The 19,415-nt window shown below is 37.2% G+C and overlaps 1 protein-coding gene across 11 annotated transcripts in view; it reads right to left on the reverse strand.

The window, feature by feature from the left end:
- Positions 1-19,415, reverse strand: part of UBE3D (ubiquitin protein ligase E3D) — a 234,012-nt gene that overhangs the window by 158,334 nt on the left and 56,263 nt on the right. Inside the window, exon 9 of one of the 11 annotated variants that reach the window (XM_078447118.2) lies at positions 15,966-16,235. The exons of the other annotated variants lie outside the window; for them this stretch is intronic. Within the exon in view, the coding sequence (XP_078303244.2) occupies positions 16,208-16,235 (28 nt within the window). The 3' untranslated portion in view covers positions 15,966-16,207. Of the gene's footprint in view, positions 1-15,965; positions 16,236-19,415 lie in introns of those variants that run through there. 11 annotated transcript variants of the gene reach the window in all.

Genomic DNA, 19,415 nt, shown 5'->3' on the forward strand with positions numbered 1-19,415 from the left:
TCTATAAAAAGAAACTTCCCTTCATCACCATCTATTACTTTGAGGTATGGTTTAAAGAAGAAAGGCAGGATAAATGCTCGATTTTCCCCCTTTATCATCTAGTTTTCAAAATAATGAGATGGCTCACTAGCATCTTTAAATGGTAATAACAAATGAAATTTCTTTGATTTTTTTTTAGTAGTTTAAGAACTTAGGGATCTAAACATATTTATTATTTTATTATTAAGTTATTTCCTTACCGATACTCAAATCAATCCATCCTTACCTAGCGGGGGGCGGGGGGGGGTAAGTATTCAAGTTGTGTCCTGAGTCTTTTTGATACGAATGATAATATTTGACAACTTATTCTTGGTTAGAACAAGATATTACAAGTTCTTCTTGTACTCTGCTTGTACTGACCTGCAATCACCCACTTCTGGATGGAATCCTTCTTGCTGTTAGTGGGAAATGGCATTTAGAAACCAAACAATTGGTTTGGGTTTGCAGACCACTGGGTGGTCAAATGCGTTGTCACTGGGTTAGTCAAATGTTTTTAGGCCTTTTTCAGTGAAGAAAGCTAAAAACTATTCTTTTTTAAGATTAAAATAAATCATGTTTTGTTTTAATATTCTATTTCAAACCCAGGACTACAGTTTTACTTAACCTCAACAATCTTGCAATCCTTTTCCCATCCTCAAACTCCTAGTTTTCATTACTTGTTTGATTCATCCTAAGATGCTCATACAATAGTCTCAGTGTGTCATTACCACATTATGACCAATAGTATGATTACTGAAGAGATTTTAAGATTTTTTTAAAGTTTTTTTTTTTGTTTGTTTTTGGTGTTTGTTTGTTTGTTTGTTTGTTTTGATCATTAGGATTTATCCCAAGAAAGATGTACAGCCCAATTACTATGTTTTAGTCTCCTGGAGCACTTTCTCTTTATGCATTTATACTACCAACTATATATGCACTTACATTCCTTCTTTCTTTTTAAATGTTTATTTATTTATTTAGAGAGAGAGGGAGAGAGAGGGAGGGAGGGAGGGAGGGAGGGAGGGCACAGCAGGGGAGGAGCAGAGAGAGCGAATCTCAAGCAGGCTCTGCATTGTCAGCACAGAAGCCCAATGCGGGGCTCAAACCCACAACAAACTGTGAGATTCTGACCTAAACTGAAACCAAGAGTCGGATGCTTAACCAACTGAACCACCCAGGTGCCCCTTGCATTCTTTTTAAATTTCCTTTAGATTTTTAGGGATGGCTTTTAAAAATTGTATTCTGCCTTATAACTAAGTAAAATATATACCTGTCCCAAAGACAGATTGATAAAATCAGGTAAATTTTTAAAAGTCTAATTTCTATTTTTGTTCTGCTCATCTCTACTTTTCCTCTTTTTATATGCCATTTAAATTTTATGTTTTATCCTTTGGTTTTTTAAATACAAGCAAATACATTCATATTCTAACCATTCTTGAATAAACAATTACACACTATATACATTTCTTAATTTTTTTTTTTAATGTTTACTTATTTTTGACAAAGAGAGAGACAGAGAGAGGGAGGGAGAGAAAGAGAGAGAATGAGCAGGGAAGGGGCAGAGACAGACAGAGACACAGAATCCAAAGCAGGCTCCAGGCTCTAAGCAGTCAGCACAAAGCCTGATGCGGGGCTTGAACTCACGAGCCATGAGATTATGACCTGAGCTGAAGTCAGATGCTTAACCAACTGAGCCACCCAGGCGCCCCACACTATATACATTTCTTCATCAAAAATTTTTCTCACTTTCTTGACATATTTTTCTTAACTTTGCCACAATATTGTCAATAATTTTTTTTTGGAAATATTTTTAAAGTTTATTTATTTTGAGAGAGAGAGTGAGGAGGGAAGGGGCAGAGAGAGAGGGAGACTCTCAATCAGGCTCCGCACTGTGAGCAGAGTCTGACACAGGGCGTGATATCACAAAACTGTTAAGATCATGACCTGAGCCAAAATCAAGAGTCAGACGCTTAACTGAGGGAGTTACCCAGGCGCCCCAGTACTTGTCATTACTTTCTACAATTGTATGGATCTTAATTGCAAGAATGCCTCAAAATTTAACTAGTCCCCACTGATGGACATTTGCGTTGTTTCTTTGTTTCATTCATTCATTCACTCATGTTACTGACCATGCAAATACCTGTACTACTAAACTGAACAGTCTTGTGTGTGTTCGTCCTTTCATTTTTGGCCAATGTGCCTTTGAAATAAATTCCAGAAGTGAGACAGCTTCATCAAAAGGTAAGTGCACTTGTAATTTTGCCACATTCCCTTCTAGAAGGATTGTATCATTTTGTGTTCCCAGTATTGTACCAGACTTCCCATTTCTGCACAGTTTCATCAGAAGAGTATGTCATCAATCTTCTGGATTTTTGTCAATAAAATCTAATACAGTGTTTTATTTTGCACTTCTTTTATTAACAGTGAGATTGTACATCTTTTCCTGTGTTTAAGAGTTCTCTGAATTTCTTTTCCTATGAAATATCTGTGCATTATCTGTAGTCCATTTTTCTACAGGGTTGTTAGCTTTTTTCCTCTGTAGATTTTCATACATGAGGTTTATCAGGCTTTGTCTGTGATTGAATTTACAGAGTTTTCATAGTTATTCTTGTTTTTTTGTTGAACAAAAGTATTTTATTTTTATGTACTCAAATTCATCACTCTCTCCTTACTGCTTTTAGACTTTGAGACATAGAAAAATTTTTCTCACTCTAAGGTGATGAAAGAATTCACCCCTATTTTCTTTTTATACTTATGTGGTTCCCTTTTTTAAAACCTCTGATCCACTTAGAATGTGTTCTAGTGTGTTATGGGAAGATTGAAATCTTAGTTTTTCCTTGTGTGTGTATCCTATTATCCCAACACTATTATAAAGTCTACATTTCCACACTAACTTGTGAGACCACCTTTATTATACATTCTATTTCTACATGAGATCAGGTCTATTTCTACTGAATTCCAATGGTCTGTCTATTGAAATTGAAAATAACGTAATTGAAATTGAATTTGAAATTGAAAATAACGTTATTGAAAATAACGTAAATGTCCACTGAAAGGTTAATCAATAAATAAGTTGTGGTATATTCTGATAAAGGAATATTTACAGCAATTAAAATAAATGAATGAACTACAAGTATCAACATGAAAAAAACCTTTAAAAAAACCTCAAGTGAAAAAAGCAAGTTGAGAAAGAGTAAATACCACATGATACCATCTACATGGTATTTAAAAACATGTAAATTCATAGCATATAATCTTAATATTTATATTTAGCAAAAGTATAAAAATACACATAGTAAAAGTATGCATGGCAATGAAAAACACCAAATTTCAAACACCATGTGTCTTCTGGGGAAGGACAAAAGGGGATGGATTCAGTGGATAGAAGCTTCAACTATTTTAATGTCTTACTTTTTAAAATTATCTACCTATCTATGTATGTATCTATCAATCTATCACAAATATGGTAATACGGTAATATGGTAAGGTTTATTAAAGACAGGGAAGAAAATGGGGATTTATTATTCTCTAACTTTTCTATAAATTCAAAACAGTTCATAAAAAAGGTGATTGATTATATAGATTAGACTGATTAGATTATAAATTTGATCAGAACTCTTAGGAAATTAGCTAAAGTGCTTTGAGAGACTGGCCCCCTCACTGAAGTATGAGATGTGAGAAAACAAATACTTTCACTGACATAACCAGCAATATAGACAGAACTGTTCAACAATGAGCCTTGAATACAGATACATGACTAGGTCAATTGTTCTTCCCTGCTGAGGACATTAGCCAGTGTTCACAAGAGGTCTACAGGAGTGTATACTGGATACAGGGCTTAAGGAGGGGCACCTGGGCAGACACAGCCAGCAGAAATAAGACGAAATGATTGCATAAAAACCCTGAATCATCTACTATGTGTCATTTCCTTTCTTGACAGTTTCTAAACTAGATATTCATAAAGATTGAGAAATGTCTTCTATATTTAAAGATAAACACTTAGCACACTGGAACCAAAAGTATAAAGCAAAACCAGCTGTTGCCAGGAAACTAACTGCAAGAAAACAAAATGGAAGACCAGAAGTTCCAGGATTAAGAATACTAAAGCGAATATCACTTTTATCTGGAAGGATCAATTCATAACTCTTAGTGGCAAGAGAGTTCACAACACTACACAAAATAGAATTCAAAAGGAAACACCCAAATCTCACCCTCAAGCACCTTATTTCAAAATAACGTATGTACCATTTATAGATCAGGTTTATGAAATCTTTGGGTAGAAAAGTAACATATCAAGTCATCTGGACAAATACAGAGGAAGAAGCAAGAGCTCCTTTAGAGTAAGAAATTACACAGGCCTCTCCCACTTATGCCCTTTATGGCTAAAGAGCCTTGTTAGCAGTTCAAGGCGCTGGTGTGTTCACCTCTGATCCAGCATCATTAACCCATGCCCTCTGTTCTACAAATCTCATTTCTCCAGGAGACTGCCCAGATAGCCACTTCTTCCTCAGACCTGGACAGTAATTACTCCTATGGGGCTTGAAGAGTCAATGTTAATGTATTACTTACCTGTAAGACAGGCTGATGTAGTACATTCACTCATCAGTTAGAAACATGCATTTTAGCTACCACTTTATGGAACAAGAACACCAACCTCATTTCAGTATTGAAAAGTAAAGGTCAGCAAACTTCTTCAGAAAGGGTCAGACAATAAGTATTTTAGGCTTGTTGGACATCTGTCACAACTACTCAACTCTGCTGCTGTAGGGCAAAAGCAGCCATAAACAATGTTTATACAAATGGGCGTGGCTGTTTCAATAAAGTTTTATTTACAAAAGCAAAGGAGTTGGGTGAGGAGTGCATCTGGACTTGTCCTGCTGGCTATAGTTTGCCCACCCCTGATCTAAAGCAATCAAGCACACTTTGGAAAGAGAACTGTCTCACATGACCATGTTAGTTGTTTTCACTTTTTAAAGCTCCATTCATCACCTCACGCCAGTCAGAGTGGCCAAAATGAACAAATCAGGAGACTATAGATGCTGGAGAGGATGTGGAGAAACAGGAACCCTCTTGCACTGTTGGTGGGAATGCAAATTGGTGCAGCCGCTCTGGAAAGCAGTGTGGAGGTTCCTCAGAAAATTAAAAATAGACCTACCCTATGACCCAGCAATAGCACTGCTAGGAATTTACCCAAGGGATACAGAAGTGCTGATGCACAGGGGCACTTGTACCCCAATGTTTATAGCAGCACTCTCAACAATAGCCAAATTATGGAAAGAGCCTAAATGTCCATCAACTGATGAATGGATAAAGAAATTGTGGTTTATATACACAATGGAATACTACGTGGCAATGAGAAAGAATGAAATATGGCCTTTTGTAGCAACATGGATGGAACTGGAGAGTGTGATGCTAAGTGAAATAAGCCATACAGAGAAAGACAGATACCATATGGTTTCACTCTTATGTGGATCCTGAGAAACTTAACAGAAACCCATGGGGGAGGGGAAGAAAAAAAAAAAAAAAAAAAAGAGGTTAGAGTGGGAGAGAGCCAAAGCATAAGAGACTGTTAAAAACTGAGAACAAACTGAGGGTTGATGGGGGGTGGGAGGGAGGGGTGGGTGGGTGATGGGTAGTGAGGAGGGCACCTTTTGGGATGAACACTGGGTGTTGTATGGAAACCAATTTGACAATAAACTTCATATATTGAAAAAAAAAACTTAAAAAAGGAAAAAAAATTAAAAAAAAAAAATAAAGCTCCATTCATTCCAGTCTTCATCAGCAAATACACATCAATTTCTTACATATAAGAGATGTTTCCCACAATGAAACCTTTCTACTTCTCTGGCCCTCACTGCTCTATTTCCTCTGAATAAAAACAGATTTGTAGCCTTTCAGAGATTAAGAGCTCTGTTTAGAAGCTAATGCAAGCTTTGAATACTTGCCACAAAAATGCACATACACCACACATAATGTTTTATGCAATTTCATGGGATTCACAGACACCCTGAAATGTGCTGGAAGTGAGGGCAAAATGTCTAAGAACTCCAGGTTTCTGTCTTATCTCTTTGAGTTAGTTATCTACTGCTACTAATAACTACCCCCAAATTGGGCAGCTTAAAACAACAATCATCTGACAATTTCTGTGGGACAGGAATCTAGAAACAACTTAGCAAGGTGTCTCTGGTTCAGGCTCTCTCATGGGGCTGTAATCAAGATGTCAGCAGGGGCTGCAGTCATCTGAAGGCTGGGCTGGGGCCCCAGTATCCGCATACTGACAGCTGGATCCCCTGAGAGTGAGTGAGACACACAACCAAAAGGAATCCACTGTGCCTTTTATGACCTACTCTCAGAACTTACACTTTGTCACATCCACTTTGTTCTATACATTAGAAGTGTTTCACTAGGTCCAGCCCACACCCAAGAGCCAGGGGAATTAAGCTCTACCTCTTAAAGGGAGGAAGAAAGAATTTGTGGGCATATTTTAAAACCATCACACATCTCCATGTAACCCAGTGATACCAAGAAGGTAGGATTCTATTTAATCTGCCGGTAATACCTCAGTGTTCCTAGCTTATCAAATAAATACCTGGCACTGATTCATTAATACACTGAGTTAGGCAGGGATCAGGTAGTTTTTCATAATAATCCTGTGAATTTGGTAGCATACCACTTTTAGAAGTATCTAAATAGAATCTTTATTTAGCTTTCACAAATGAATTAAACTATAAAATGAAGAATGGATGGTGATTCCTGAGCTATGCTGCCATGGCTTAAGCAAATCTTCTTCCCCCCAAAATTTTGGTTTAGGGAGATTTATATAAGAAGGTAAAAAGGACAAATTTTGTTGATAAGAAAGAGCTATCACTTTGAAAATTAAAAAAAAAAAAAAAGAACAGCATAGCAATCCCTAGCTAATTAAGATTTACCTTCCAAACTGGCTAAACAAAAACTATCATCCCCCTGAGCACTTCCTGAATTCCCAACTTTTGGAATTTTCCCTTCAGGTTTTTCACCAAGGCTTTGATTATCTATAAACCTGCCAAGCACATAGCTCCAGGAGGTAGAGCTGCCAGGCATAATCAATATGGTCGGAGAGAGGTAGATGTACATGTCACATTAGCATTAATTAGTGTCACCTGCAAAAGTCCCAAGTGCATCAATAAAAAATTAAGATCTTCATGTAAAAAAAAAAAAAGCCCTAGGTTAAAAATTTTCCATTAATTTTTCTTCACTTTCAATTGATTTCAGTGCAAATATGCACAGAGTTTATATAAATATTCCAAGATGTCAAATAAGCCCTCCAACATTTATAGGTCATGTCTCCAAGGTACAGAAATGGGATCTGTAGTTAGTCTGTGTCTGTAAAAACATCTGCATTCTTTAAGGGAAGGCAAAGTAGGAGAAACCGAATTTTCCAATGGAAGTATGAAACTGGAAGCAGGAAGATAGCTTTGGGACAGTTGGTTACCTCTACACCTTTTCTCCTCCTTACCAGACATGGGCACTATGGTGAATTAACACTCGATGATACATGTATACTTGCGTAACAGCTCCAGTAGTTGTAATTCCTCATAGGCCAGCTTACTCCTAGTTACAATCCAGGAAGCCTAGCACATGGACAGAGTCCAATATGAGTGGCTGATGTATATATTGATGCTTTTGGACATATTTTATATTATGAACCATTCTAGAGATTTGAGTCCTTTAGTAAAAACTAACTTTGCCTTTTGGGTATTTTCCGTGCAGTCACCAGAACATACAATACATATACTAGATTAATACCACATATACATTAATCCCATTCCTAGATATATGTTCTACAAAAGCAAGAGATTCATTGTTTTCATTCACTAATGTGTACCTATCACCTGACACATCAGTTGAATGCATGAACAAACACATAAATAAACAAATCTTCTATCTTACCTGTATGTACAGTAGGGCAAGGCTGTCATGAATATGTTAGCAAAATACAATTCATTCTTTAAGTGGTTTAAAACATATTAAATTTAAAATTGTAAATAAATATAAATTCTTTTATGAATTCCCTTCCCTTGGTATATAAAACACTCTTGGAAATCATCAACATGTGACTCTCTTTTTTCAGTCTATTCCCCTTGCTGGATGTAACCAAGCTATACTTGACATACACTGACACCTACTGGCCGATGGAAAATGTGTTCTGTGTGCATATATACGTTCTACAATCTTTCTTTCTTAAATTCTTATTTTCCAACTTCAATTCATGTAATATCAGAAAGTCTCTCTACATTCACTTTGCTCCATTGATATACAGGATTCTGTGCAATTTTTCAAAGGTATATTCTTTGGACCTGGTGTTCCCATGAAAAAGGGTTCCATGATCACCTAAGATTCCTAAGTGCTAAGTGCTATGTTTTCCTCTTAACAATTCACATTGAACTTTGGACTATTAAGGTGCTGAGCAGCATAGCAGTAAAGATGCTTATATAAAATTTCACTGAGCCCACTGAGTCACAAATTTGTTTAATAACAAAAATGATAACAATAATAAGCAACCATTATTGCATAGTAAGAATCTCAGTATTATTTGACTATGGCATCCTTTTTTGCTCCCACAAAAACCTATTAATATCTTTATTAATACATTTTGGGAAATGCATCCTGCAATTTCCTATCTTTTCTCAGGATGTCTCTTTTTCAACCTCCTGTCCCCATTATCTTTCCCTCCCTTAATTCTCAGATCAAATGCTACCTTCTCTATGAAATTTTTCTTAATTAGAATTAATGAGAAAGACATTTGTTTATGTCTGTCATAGGACAGAGCATGCATACCTTCTAGAGCTTTTATGTAACTTGTTAGTTTCCAAGATTAAACACTGAAACTCTGGAAGTAAAAATTCTGTCTCATCTATATTTTTATCTTCTGTATCTCTAAGCAGAAAGTTTTACACACAGGAAGCCTAAGTGAACGTCTGTTGAACTGAATCAGAGGCTAAGTACTGCATGCATTAAATACTTGCAGCAAGAGAAAACTAACCTTCGGTTTATAAGACAAACTAAACACAACAGAGCTTGTGATCACACTGTTTAAAATGCTTATAAATGTTCCATTCAGTTAAGTATACTTACCCCAAAAGATGAGGAAATTAAGGCCCAGATTGGAGGTTATCACTTGACCTGGCAATGTAGCTAGTCAATGGAAAATCTGGAATGAGATTCCATGTCTAACTCTAATCCCATACTCTTCCCATTTTAAAATGTCAAATGTACTCCTACAACTTCTAAGTGCCCCAAATGTTTCAGGTCATCTCAATATCAAATGCCCTAACAATCACCCCCAATTACAAATAGGGGAATCACTTCTGTGACTGACTTACTTCAGAGTGAAGTCCTATACCAGATATGATTATTAAATTTAAGAAATACATTTCCACAAATGAATCATGAAGCCCTATGCCCAATTTCTTCAATTAGAAGATAACACAGTCACTTTAATCTTTCTAGGTTCACACTACTCTTACAGAACACATTTGCTGAATTATATGTAAAGTGCACTAATAATTTGCATGTATCTATAAGTATGTGAAGAACTGTTTGGGTAGGAATTTTGCTAAGGACAAGGTATTTCCAGATAATCTCCTACCCTAAAGTTCTGTTTTCACCGCAGTTGTTTTTTTAAACACAGACCAAGAGTTTCATCAAAGAGGTAAAAAGTGGCTGGTAAGCCAACGTGGATCTGGAGGTTTTACAATGACTAAGCCTGTAACCCTGCACTGGGAAAAGAATACGGTGAATATACAAGTAGCTATTGGAATTAGGTCCAAAGAAGCCCAGGGAAAGCAAATCGGGTAGGAGACCTAAATGAAAACTCAACGTGGAGAAGGCTGAAAAAACCAAGTATCTGCAAAGGAGCTGAGCATGTGAGTCAAATGTGGAAAAGAGAAGGAAGGAGGTCAGCCCAAGATGCGTTAACATGGGTAGGAGCCATTTGTGAGTGCATGGTGTAAAAATAGATTAAGATGGGCTTGGGAGCAGCCAATTAAGACTGGTGTTTGCAACCAGCAGGGAAAAAGAGAAGACACTGAAATTAGGTTTAGAGGCAGAAGCCGAGTTTAGGCTTCATTAGGTAGGTAAAAAGAGTGGATTAGTTAATCTTACTTGGGGGCTAACAGGAAAGAGGTTTGATGGTATCAATCTGAAGAGTCCAAAAGCAGCACTTAGTAAATAAATAAATCCATTTACGTGAGTGTGTGTGTGTGTGTGTGTGTGTGTGTGTGTGTGTGTTTGGCTTTTACAGGCAGTGTTTTTTGATGGTACTGTGAGTACTGACATAAGGACATAGCTAAAGGTTTTGAAGACAGACCTGTTTTTGAATCCTAAATCTATTATATCTTAGCTGTGCCTCATTGGGCAAGTAACCTCAATTTCTAGGACTTGTTCTAACCACAGCACTTTGACACATGTTATAAGGATTCAGTGGTACAATGTATTAAAAAGCTTAGAACAAGTCTGATACATAGTAAAGTCTTGAAAATAGTTAATATTTTGTTAGATCATTAAAACCACTATACTTATCCTTATATCTTTAAAGACATAAAGAGAAGGGGATTTATAGGAAGCTTACAAAAAAGAATAGACAGATGCGCAGAAAACAACAACAACAAAAAAATTACTCCCAAGGAGAAGAAAAGTAGAATGACAATCTATAGTCTCTATATAAACCTTATTTGAACCCAGACACTTCTATTCAGAAAACTCAACTATGCCTGAATAACTTTTCAGAGTTAACTTGAACAACCTAGCACATAAAATGTCAGCTGTGCCTCCCAACCTCCCCCTTTTGGCCTTATTGATTTAGAAACAAACTCCGTGATAAAATTAGCAAGGTTAAGTCACTTCACCAGTAAAGATATCATTATTTTATGTAGCTAAAAGGAGAAAAATTATGGAAATAAGAGGTACTAAGAAAATAAGAGTTAAAAAAAATCTAGAAACCCACAGGGCTTAGAATAAATTTTTATATATTTATCTTTATATAATTCCTTAGGATGTAAGGAATAGTTTATTAGCCATGCACAATAGGAGAAAAAAAATTATAGGTCTCTAATGAAGACCTTACACATGTAAGAATACTTATAAACAAAAAGATCAATTTCCATATCAATCCTTCTCTTACAGAAATACCACAAAAATAATATGGACATTGGTTGAAATAGAAAGCTTAGAGTCCTGTGGGTAATTATAAACTCTTAAACACAATGAACTATGTATGACATGCACAGATGAATGATTTGAGAAGCTGGAGAATGCCATTCTGATTGGACATGACAGAGGATGTGGCAGGCATAGGACAAAGCAGGACTAATGAGGTTAAAACAGAGCCAGGCTGTAGAAGACCTCACATACTAATCCAAGGAGATAAAGACTTTGGATAGGCAGAAGGAAGCAGAGGAGTGATACGACTGGGGATGGCCAGGCTGGCTGCAGAAGGTAAACTGGATTAGAGAGTTCTGACAGGCTGAAGAGACACACATAACCTCCATACAAAGAACAGTAATACCTGAACTAGGTTGGTAACAATGCTGAAGAGAACAAAAATAATACACATGAAGAAGATTTTGAAAGAACACTGGACATGACCTCCTAACTGGTTGCAAGTAGGGGAATTAGGAGACAATTAATGGCCAACTTCAGTATTTGAGCCTGGGTGACTGGGAAAATCAAGATACCACTGATAGATACAAATGGAAGGAAAACATACGCTCTCCAGGAACGTTAATGAATTTCTTCTACGTCACACATATTGAATATAAGAAGCCAGTGGGACATCTGGCAGAGACAACCTAGAGACAAAACAGAGATGTAGGCAAAGAACTTAAGTGAAAGGCAGGTCTGAAAATGTAGACTTGCACGTTTTTACTCAACAGAAATTAGAGTTTCTACAATGAGAGCAGATGGGCTTTAGCAAAAGGGAAAACGAAGTCAGGGACATGGTTTCAGGCTACAGGAAAAAGAAATGGCAAAGGAGGAAGAGAAGAGGTCAAAACAAAGGAAAGGAAAGAGACCAAAGAAGCCAGAAGAAAACCAAAAGAAGGCCAAGACAAATGCTTTGAAGAATAAATGGTGAATAAAAATGAATGCTAAGGATTGAGAAAAAGCACATGATTTCGCTTACCAGATGACCCACTTGAGATCTGTGGATCATTAGCTTCAATAAATAATTGAAGTAAAAACATAAGTGGACATGTTAGAAAGAAGACCTCTTTAAACATGATCCAAAAGTAAAAGGCCGCCAATTCCAATTTTAATTTTGATACGATTGGATTATGACAGGGTCATAATAATATGAACAGGCTATTCCCAAAAGAGAAAATTCAAATGGATGGTAAACATAAATACAGATGTTCAACCAAAGTAAGGAAAACACATATTTAAAAAAGATGCAGTTGTATCAGATTGACCAAAATTAATAAACCTGATGGTATCAAACACTGGAATAGGTATGAGGAGAAGGGTAAAAGGGCTGACTAGAATAGCCCCTAGGAGAACAACAATACCTATTAAAATTTCAAATACCAGTAGTAAGGACCACTCCCACTCTCCAATAAAAAGAATCAGAGCTCCTTGTTATGGCAGATTCTAGAGATGGAGCAGTGAAAATATGAATCTGGAGCATTTTACAGCATCAGAAAGGAAAAGGGTGATCAAAATTTAAAAATATGGAGGCATGTCAAAGGGATCCAGGAGCCATCCTAAAAGAGCTCTCAATGGCCAAAACTAGAAAAATTTGAGCAAAAAAAATAAATCAATAAGCATGTAAATAACAAAATATATAACATAGTATTGGATTATAACCCAAGGTATAAAATAAATATACATAAGTCCATCAGATAAAAATAATCGAATAAAGGGGTGCCTGGGTGGCTCAGTTGGTTGAGCGACTAACTTCGGCTCAGGTCATGATCTCACGGTTTGTGAGTTCAAGCCCCGCGTCGGGCTCTGTGCTGACAGCTCAGAGCCTGGAGCCTGCTTTGGATTCTGTGTCTCCCTCTCTCTCTGCCCCTCCCCCACTCATGCTCTGCCTCTCTCTGTCTCAGAAATAAACATTAAAAAAAAATAATTGAATAAGTAAATAAAAGAAACAAATCTTCCTCATGTAAAAATTCCAAATAATATATATAGATAGCACTATAATATATATAGACAGCACTATATATAATATATATAGATAGCACCTCTTTTTCAGGAGATGAGGCTAACCTTTCCCCCTCCTCTTTGGGTGTCGGCTGGACTCAGTGACTTAATTCCAAAGAACAGAATGTGGAAAAGGAAAAACAGTCACTTCACAGTGAAAAAACTGGCCAACATCACCTAGCCAAGTGATCATGGTGAATATCACCAGTGATGGCTGTGGATACTCTGTACCTCCTGATATAACATGAGGATATTCTTTCCCAAACCCATCATCTCAGTCCAATCAAATGTATCAACTAAACCCAAAGTAAAAGACAGTTAAGAAAATATTTAACCAGTCCTTCTGAAAAATATGAAATTGTTCAAGACCAGAAGAGACAAAGGATACAAAATGAATTAATGCAATGCAGTATCACAGACTGGATCCTGGAATAAAAAAAGAACGTTACGGATTTCAAGCTGTACTACAAAGCTGTAATCATCAAGACAGTATGGTACTAGCATAAAAACAGATGCTCAGATCAATGGAACAGAATAGAGAACCCAGAAATGGACCCCCAAACATATGGCCAACTAATCTTTGACAAAGCAGGAAAGAATATCCAATGGAATAAAGACAGTCTCTTTAGCAAGTGGTGCTGGGAAAACTGGACAGTGACATGCAGAAAAATGAACCTGGACCACTTTCTTACACCATACACAAAAATAAACTCAAAATGGATGAAAGACCTCAATGTAAGACAGGAAGTCATCAAAATCCTTGAGGAGAAAGCAGGCAAAAACCTCTTTGACCTTGGCCACAGCAACTTCTTACTCAACACATCTCCAGAGGCAAGGGAAACAAAAGCAAAAATGAACTACTGAGACCTCATCAAAATAAAAAGCACAGCAAAGGAAATAATCAGCAAAAGTAAAAGGCAACTGATGGAATGGGAGAAGATATTTGCCAAACGACATATCAGATAAAGGGTTAGTATCCAAAATCTATAAAGAACTTATCACACTCAACACCCAAAAAACAATCCAGTGAAGAAATGGGCAAAAGACATGAATAGACACTTCTCCAGAGAGAAGTTGCCAACTGACACATGAAAAAATGTTCAACATCACTCATCATCAGGGAAATATAAATCAAAAGCTTAATGAGATACCACCTCACACCTGTCAGAATGGCTAACATTAACAACTCAGGCAACAACAGATGTTGGCGAGGATGCGGAGAAAGAAGATCTCTTTTGCACTGCTGGTGGGAATGCAAACTGGTGCAGCCACTCTGGAAAATAGTCTGGAGGTTCCTTAAAAAATTAAAAATAGAACTACCCTATGACGCAGCAACTGCACTACCATGTATTTATCCAAGGGATACAGGTATGCTGTTTCGAAGGGACATACGCACCCCAATGTTTATAGCAGTACTATCAACAATAGCCAAAGTATAGAAAGAGCCCAAGTGTCCATCAATGGATGCATGGATAAAGAAGATGTGGTATATATATGTGTGTATGTATATATGTGTATATATATATATATATATATAGATAGATAGATAGATAGTGTGTATGTGTGTATATATATGTATGTGTGTATATATATATATATATACATACACATACATATATATATGAAAGTATTACTCGGCAATCAAAAAGAATGAAATCTTGCCATTTGCAACTACATGGATGGAACTAGAGGGTATTATGCCAAGCAAAATTAGTCAGAGAAAGACAAATATCATATGACTTCCCTCATATGAGGACTTCAAGACCCAGAACAGATGAACAGAAGGGAAGGGAAGCAAAAATAATACAAAAACAGGGAGGGGGACAAAACATAAGAGACTCATACATATGGAGAACAAACAGAGGGTTACTGCAGGGGTTGTGGGAGGGGGGATGGGCTAAATGGGTAAGGGGCATTAAGGAATCTACTCCTGAAGTCATTGTTGCACTATATGCTAACTAACTTGCATGTAAATTAAAAAAAAAAATTAAAAAAAAAAAGAACGTTAGTAGAAGACTTGGTGAAATCCAAATAAATCTGGGAATTTAGTTAATATTAATGCACCAATGTTGGTTTTTCAGTTTTGAAAAAGGTGTCATGGTGATGTAAGATAACATTAGGCAAAACTGGAACTGGGTCAAGGGTATGTATACAGGAACCATCTATACTATCTTTGCAACTTTTCTATAAATCTAAAACTACTCCCAAAATAAAAAGTTTATTTAAAAAAATGTAAATTAACTCTATTCCAGGAGCAGCAACTCCACTTCTTCCCATCCACTTTAAACAAGTCCTTGCAGAATTGCACAAGGAGGTGTGTACAAGGGTCTTCACTGCAGAACTGTTACTATCAAAGAAAAAAAAAAATAAAATAATTGCAACAGAATGACTAAAGAAACCATGAAATATCTATATTATGGAATATTATAAAGCACTTAAAAATGAAATATCTACATGTATTGGGAAGATACAATGCTGAGTGAAAAAATAGACTGTGGAAGGGTACTATGAGATATGGTAAGAAAAATGAAAAGATAACACACAAAACCTTTCTATATATACTCCTGGGGCATTTATAAACACGTCTATGTTGAGATAAAGAGTGTTCACAGTGGCGACTTATATAAGGGAAACTAGAATTCAAGATGGTGGCCAAGGGGATTTGAGTTTTATTCCAAGATGTTGAATTTATTGTACAAGAAGAATGCCTACATTATTTACCTGGGGAATTACAAGTGATTAATTTTTTTAAGGTAGGGAGAAAATTTTCCTCTAACATTAGAGAGCAAATGGCAGGGTAAGGTTCTGGCAGTTGCTATGGTGCAATAATGCAGAGGGCATCCCATGGAGACCAGCAGTATTACTGGAGGCCCTTGGCCGGAAGCCCAGCCTAGGTCCCTGAGACAAGCACGTACTCTCGTGGTAGATGTTACAACAGCAGCTGGCCTTAACACTGGAGAGGCCAATAATGTCATGTTCAATGTATTTTGTTTCCAATAGAGGTGCAAGCATCTCAATGCCTTGAGGGCTCGTGCAGCCACCTGGATTAAAAAAAAAAAATCCCCATGTGCTACTGAAAGAAACTGACTTCTTCCCTCTACTCCAGCTGACCTTAGAATCCAAGGTTTATTTTACACTCACTGTCAAGAATAAAAGCAGAGCCAATCAGGACTACTGCCGTTGTTTTAGACGACAAGTGTCAAACTATTCTGGCAGATATGGAAGATACTGTCCTTTTCTTTTATACTCATTATCCTACATTAAGCCACATTGAACTTCCTTATAAGATAGGACTACAAAAACACATGGAATAGGTTGGAGAAAATTTAACTCAGAGCATATATTTAAGTAAGTGCTTAAAGCTCCATTTAAAATACTACAGTTTTCCTTAATATGTTTTAAAGAGATCATTCCCCACCAGTAATCAGATATTTTTAAAATAACATTTGAGAAGCTTTAGCTATACAATTAAAAGTAAGTTTCTCCTCTACCATAGCTAAATACATTTCAGATGATGAGAAGCCAAGGCCCCCTTCCAACTCTCAGTCTTCATTCAAACAGGTCACAGAGATTCTGTAGTTCATCATTTTAATAGCACAAAATTAACACAATACTCTTTGCACTGAGACAATAAAACTTGAACCCTGCTGAACCCAATTGCGCTTTCTCTGTGCTTACACTTAGGTAAATGATATGCTGGAAAAAGTCACACTATAAATTCACAATTGCAACCCTCAATAGGCAATGAACACCACCAACCACTCCCACACATCTCTAGTTATCTCACTCACCTCCTCTCCAAATGACCATTTTGAATCTTATCCATTCTCCTCAAACCTCCAACCGTCCACCACACCATCCCTTTCCCTCTTATGCCTCTCCCTACACCACTCCTATTTTATAGATAAAATAGATGCCATAGAGGACCAAGTCCCTTATCTTCCCAAAACCTAGTATGCAAACCTGTTCCATCTACTCCAATTGTGACCTTCCCTCCTGTAACAGAAAGGAAATTATCCCTACTCCCAAGGCTAGTTTGAGATACCAGCCCCTCCTATCCTGTCAAAATCAATCACCACTTCTTTCTCATGTGTAATCAACCTCTTCCTCTTAACAGGATCCTTTCTATTGGCTTTTAAATAGGCTCAAGAGGATCTAACCCCACCTGCCTGGCTTCACCAGCTTCCCATCCCTTCAGATCTCTCCTTCCCTTCAAAGCCAAACTTCTCAAAACAGTTGTCCATACGTGTCTCTGTCACATCAGCTGCCACTCACTGCTCCCCCATTCCAATATAGCTCCCAGCTCTGTCACCTGACAAAACAATTCCTGCTAAGGTCATGATGACTTTTTCAATCTAAATCCAATACATGTTTTATATCCAACATCTTATCTGACCTCTCAGCAGGATCTGACCACTTATTTCTTCTTAAAGTACTTTCTTCTTCCCTCAGCCTCTATGAAAATTTCCTCCTAGCCCTCTGGTTGCTCCTCCATCTCCTCTCCAGGCTCACCCTCCTTCATCCGGCCCATAAATGTGGTAGTTCTTCACAGCTCAGTCCTTCCACCTCTCTTCCTAAACAATCCCACCCCTGCCCTTGGCTTCAATTATGACCAATATGCAGATGACTCACAAATTTAAAAACCCAGCCCAAACCCTGCATCAGAACTCCAGGTCTGCATATTAACTTTGTTTGCTATTTTCTCTTGAATGACTAAAATGTAACTCAAACTCAATACATATAAAACTGATCCTCATGATCTCCCAAACTTGATCTTCTTCCAACATTATCTATCCCAATAAATAATGGTTTGGTTCCAAATTCAATCAATCACAAACACTGCAATATTACTATCTCTCAAATCTATCTCAGCTACTGTCACCCACTCTAGTCATTTCTCTTGGGCTTTTGCAACAGCCTTCTATGGGATCTACCATAACCATCTGTTCCCTGGTTGGTGGCCAGAATACACTTTTGGAAGCATAAACTCACCCTTCTCTTTAGACAAATCATTTAATAGATTCTTATTGTTCTTAGGATAAACACACAGACAAAGCTCTTTAAAAATGCATTTAAGATCCTGAGTTGGCCTGCCTCCTCCCTACCCTTTTCCTGTTCCTCACTCTATTCCAGAGTAGCCACCTGGGTCTTCTTCCCAGCTCTTGTCTTCACTGTGCTCGTTCTCACCACTGTCAGATAAATCTAAATTTATAAAATATTTATAAAATATAAGACTTGGACATTCACATCTGAAGTTTAAATTCATCCTACTTTACAAAAGGAATGCCCCTAATTAGAGTGCACTTTTACATAGCTTTCTCCCTTGCCCAGAGACTCTTCACACAGTCTCCTGCTTCTCATCTTTCAGACAGCAGTTAAGCATAAGTTCTTCCTGGAATCCCATCCCGACTTGGTTGGTCTCCCTAGGATTTGCTCTCTTAACACTATCTAGCTCTTTTGCATAGTACTGATTGTATTGCAATTTTGCATTTATTTGTCTTTCCCAGTAGACTCCACTAAGGTCTACAATGCAAGGAATCAGATCTCTTTTAGCTCAATTTTGTATTTCTAGTATCTAGCACAGTAGTATGCTTTTAATAACTATCTGCTGAATCAACAAATGAATGACCATCTACAACACTTGAGGTTGAAAACTTTTCTGCTAAATGTCCAAATTCAATGGGTTCTTGAAATCAAGTCACTTTTGTTTGGGACCACCGTAAATACCTTCTTCCCTTTATATATAAATTACTTAAAATAGCCCTGGAAAATGAATCCCTAGCTCCAGCTTGCTTTTCTCTGATTCACCCTATGTAAAGCTGATAGGATGCTGGGGCAACATCTTCTTATGGGCAGTCAAGATGGTAATAGAAAAGGGGACCAAGTGGGGAAAAAAAGACTGCAAAAGGAAAGGGAAGCTTCAAACCATTCATTTGAGGCTGGTAAGAAAAACTCTAGGACCAAATGTTAGATTATCTTAATATGTGAAGAGATGTTATATTCAAGAATCAACAGATTAGTTTTTGGTAGCTCTGGATGAAAGCTTCTGGGAGACAGAGCTCAGCTCGATAAGAGGAAGACCATTCAGTCAATTAGAACTATCTCAGTGTGGTCACTCTTTTTAAAGCATTAACTGTGTCATGACCCAGTGAATTCAAACCTTGTCTGATGAAAGGCATAGCACAGAGAATGGTGGTTCTCAAGCATTTTTGTATCAGCTG

The sequence above is a fragment of the Panthera onca genome, chromosome B2 (genome assembly GCF_046562875.1).
Source record: "Panthera onca isolate mPanOnc1 chromosome B2, mPanOnc1 haplotype 2, whole genome shotgun sequence".
In the NCBI taxonomy this organism is placed as follows: Eukaryota; Metazoa; Chordata; class Mammalia; order Carnivora; family Felidae; genus Panthera; species Panthera onca.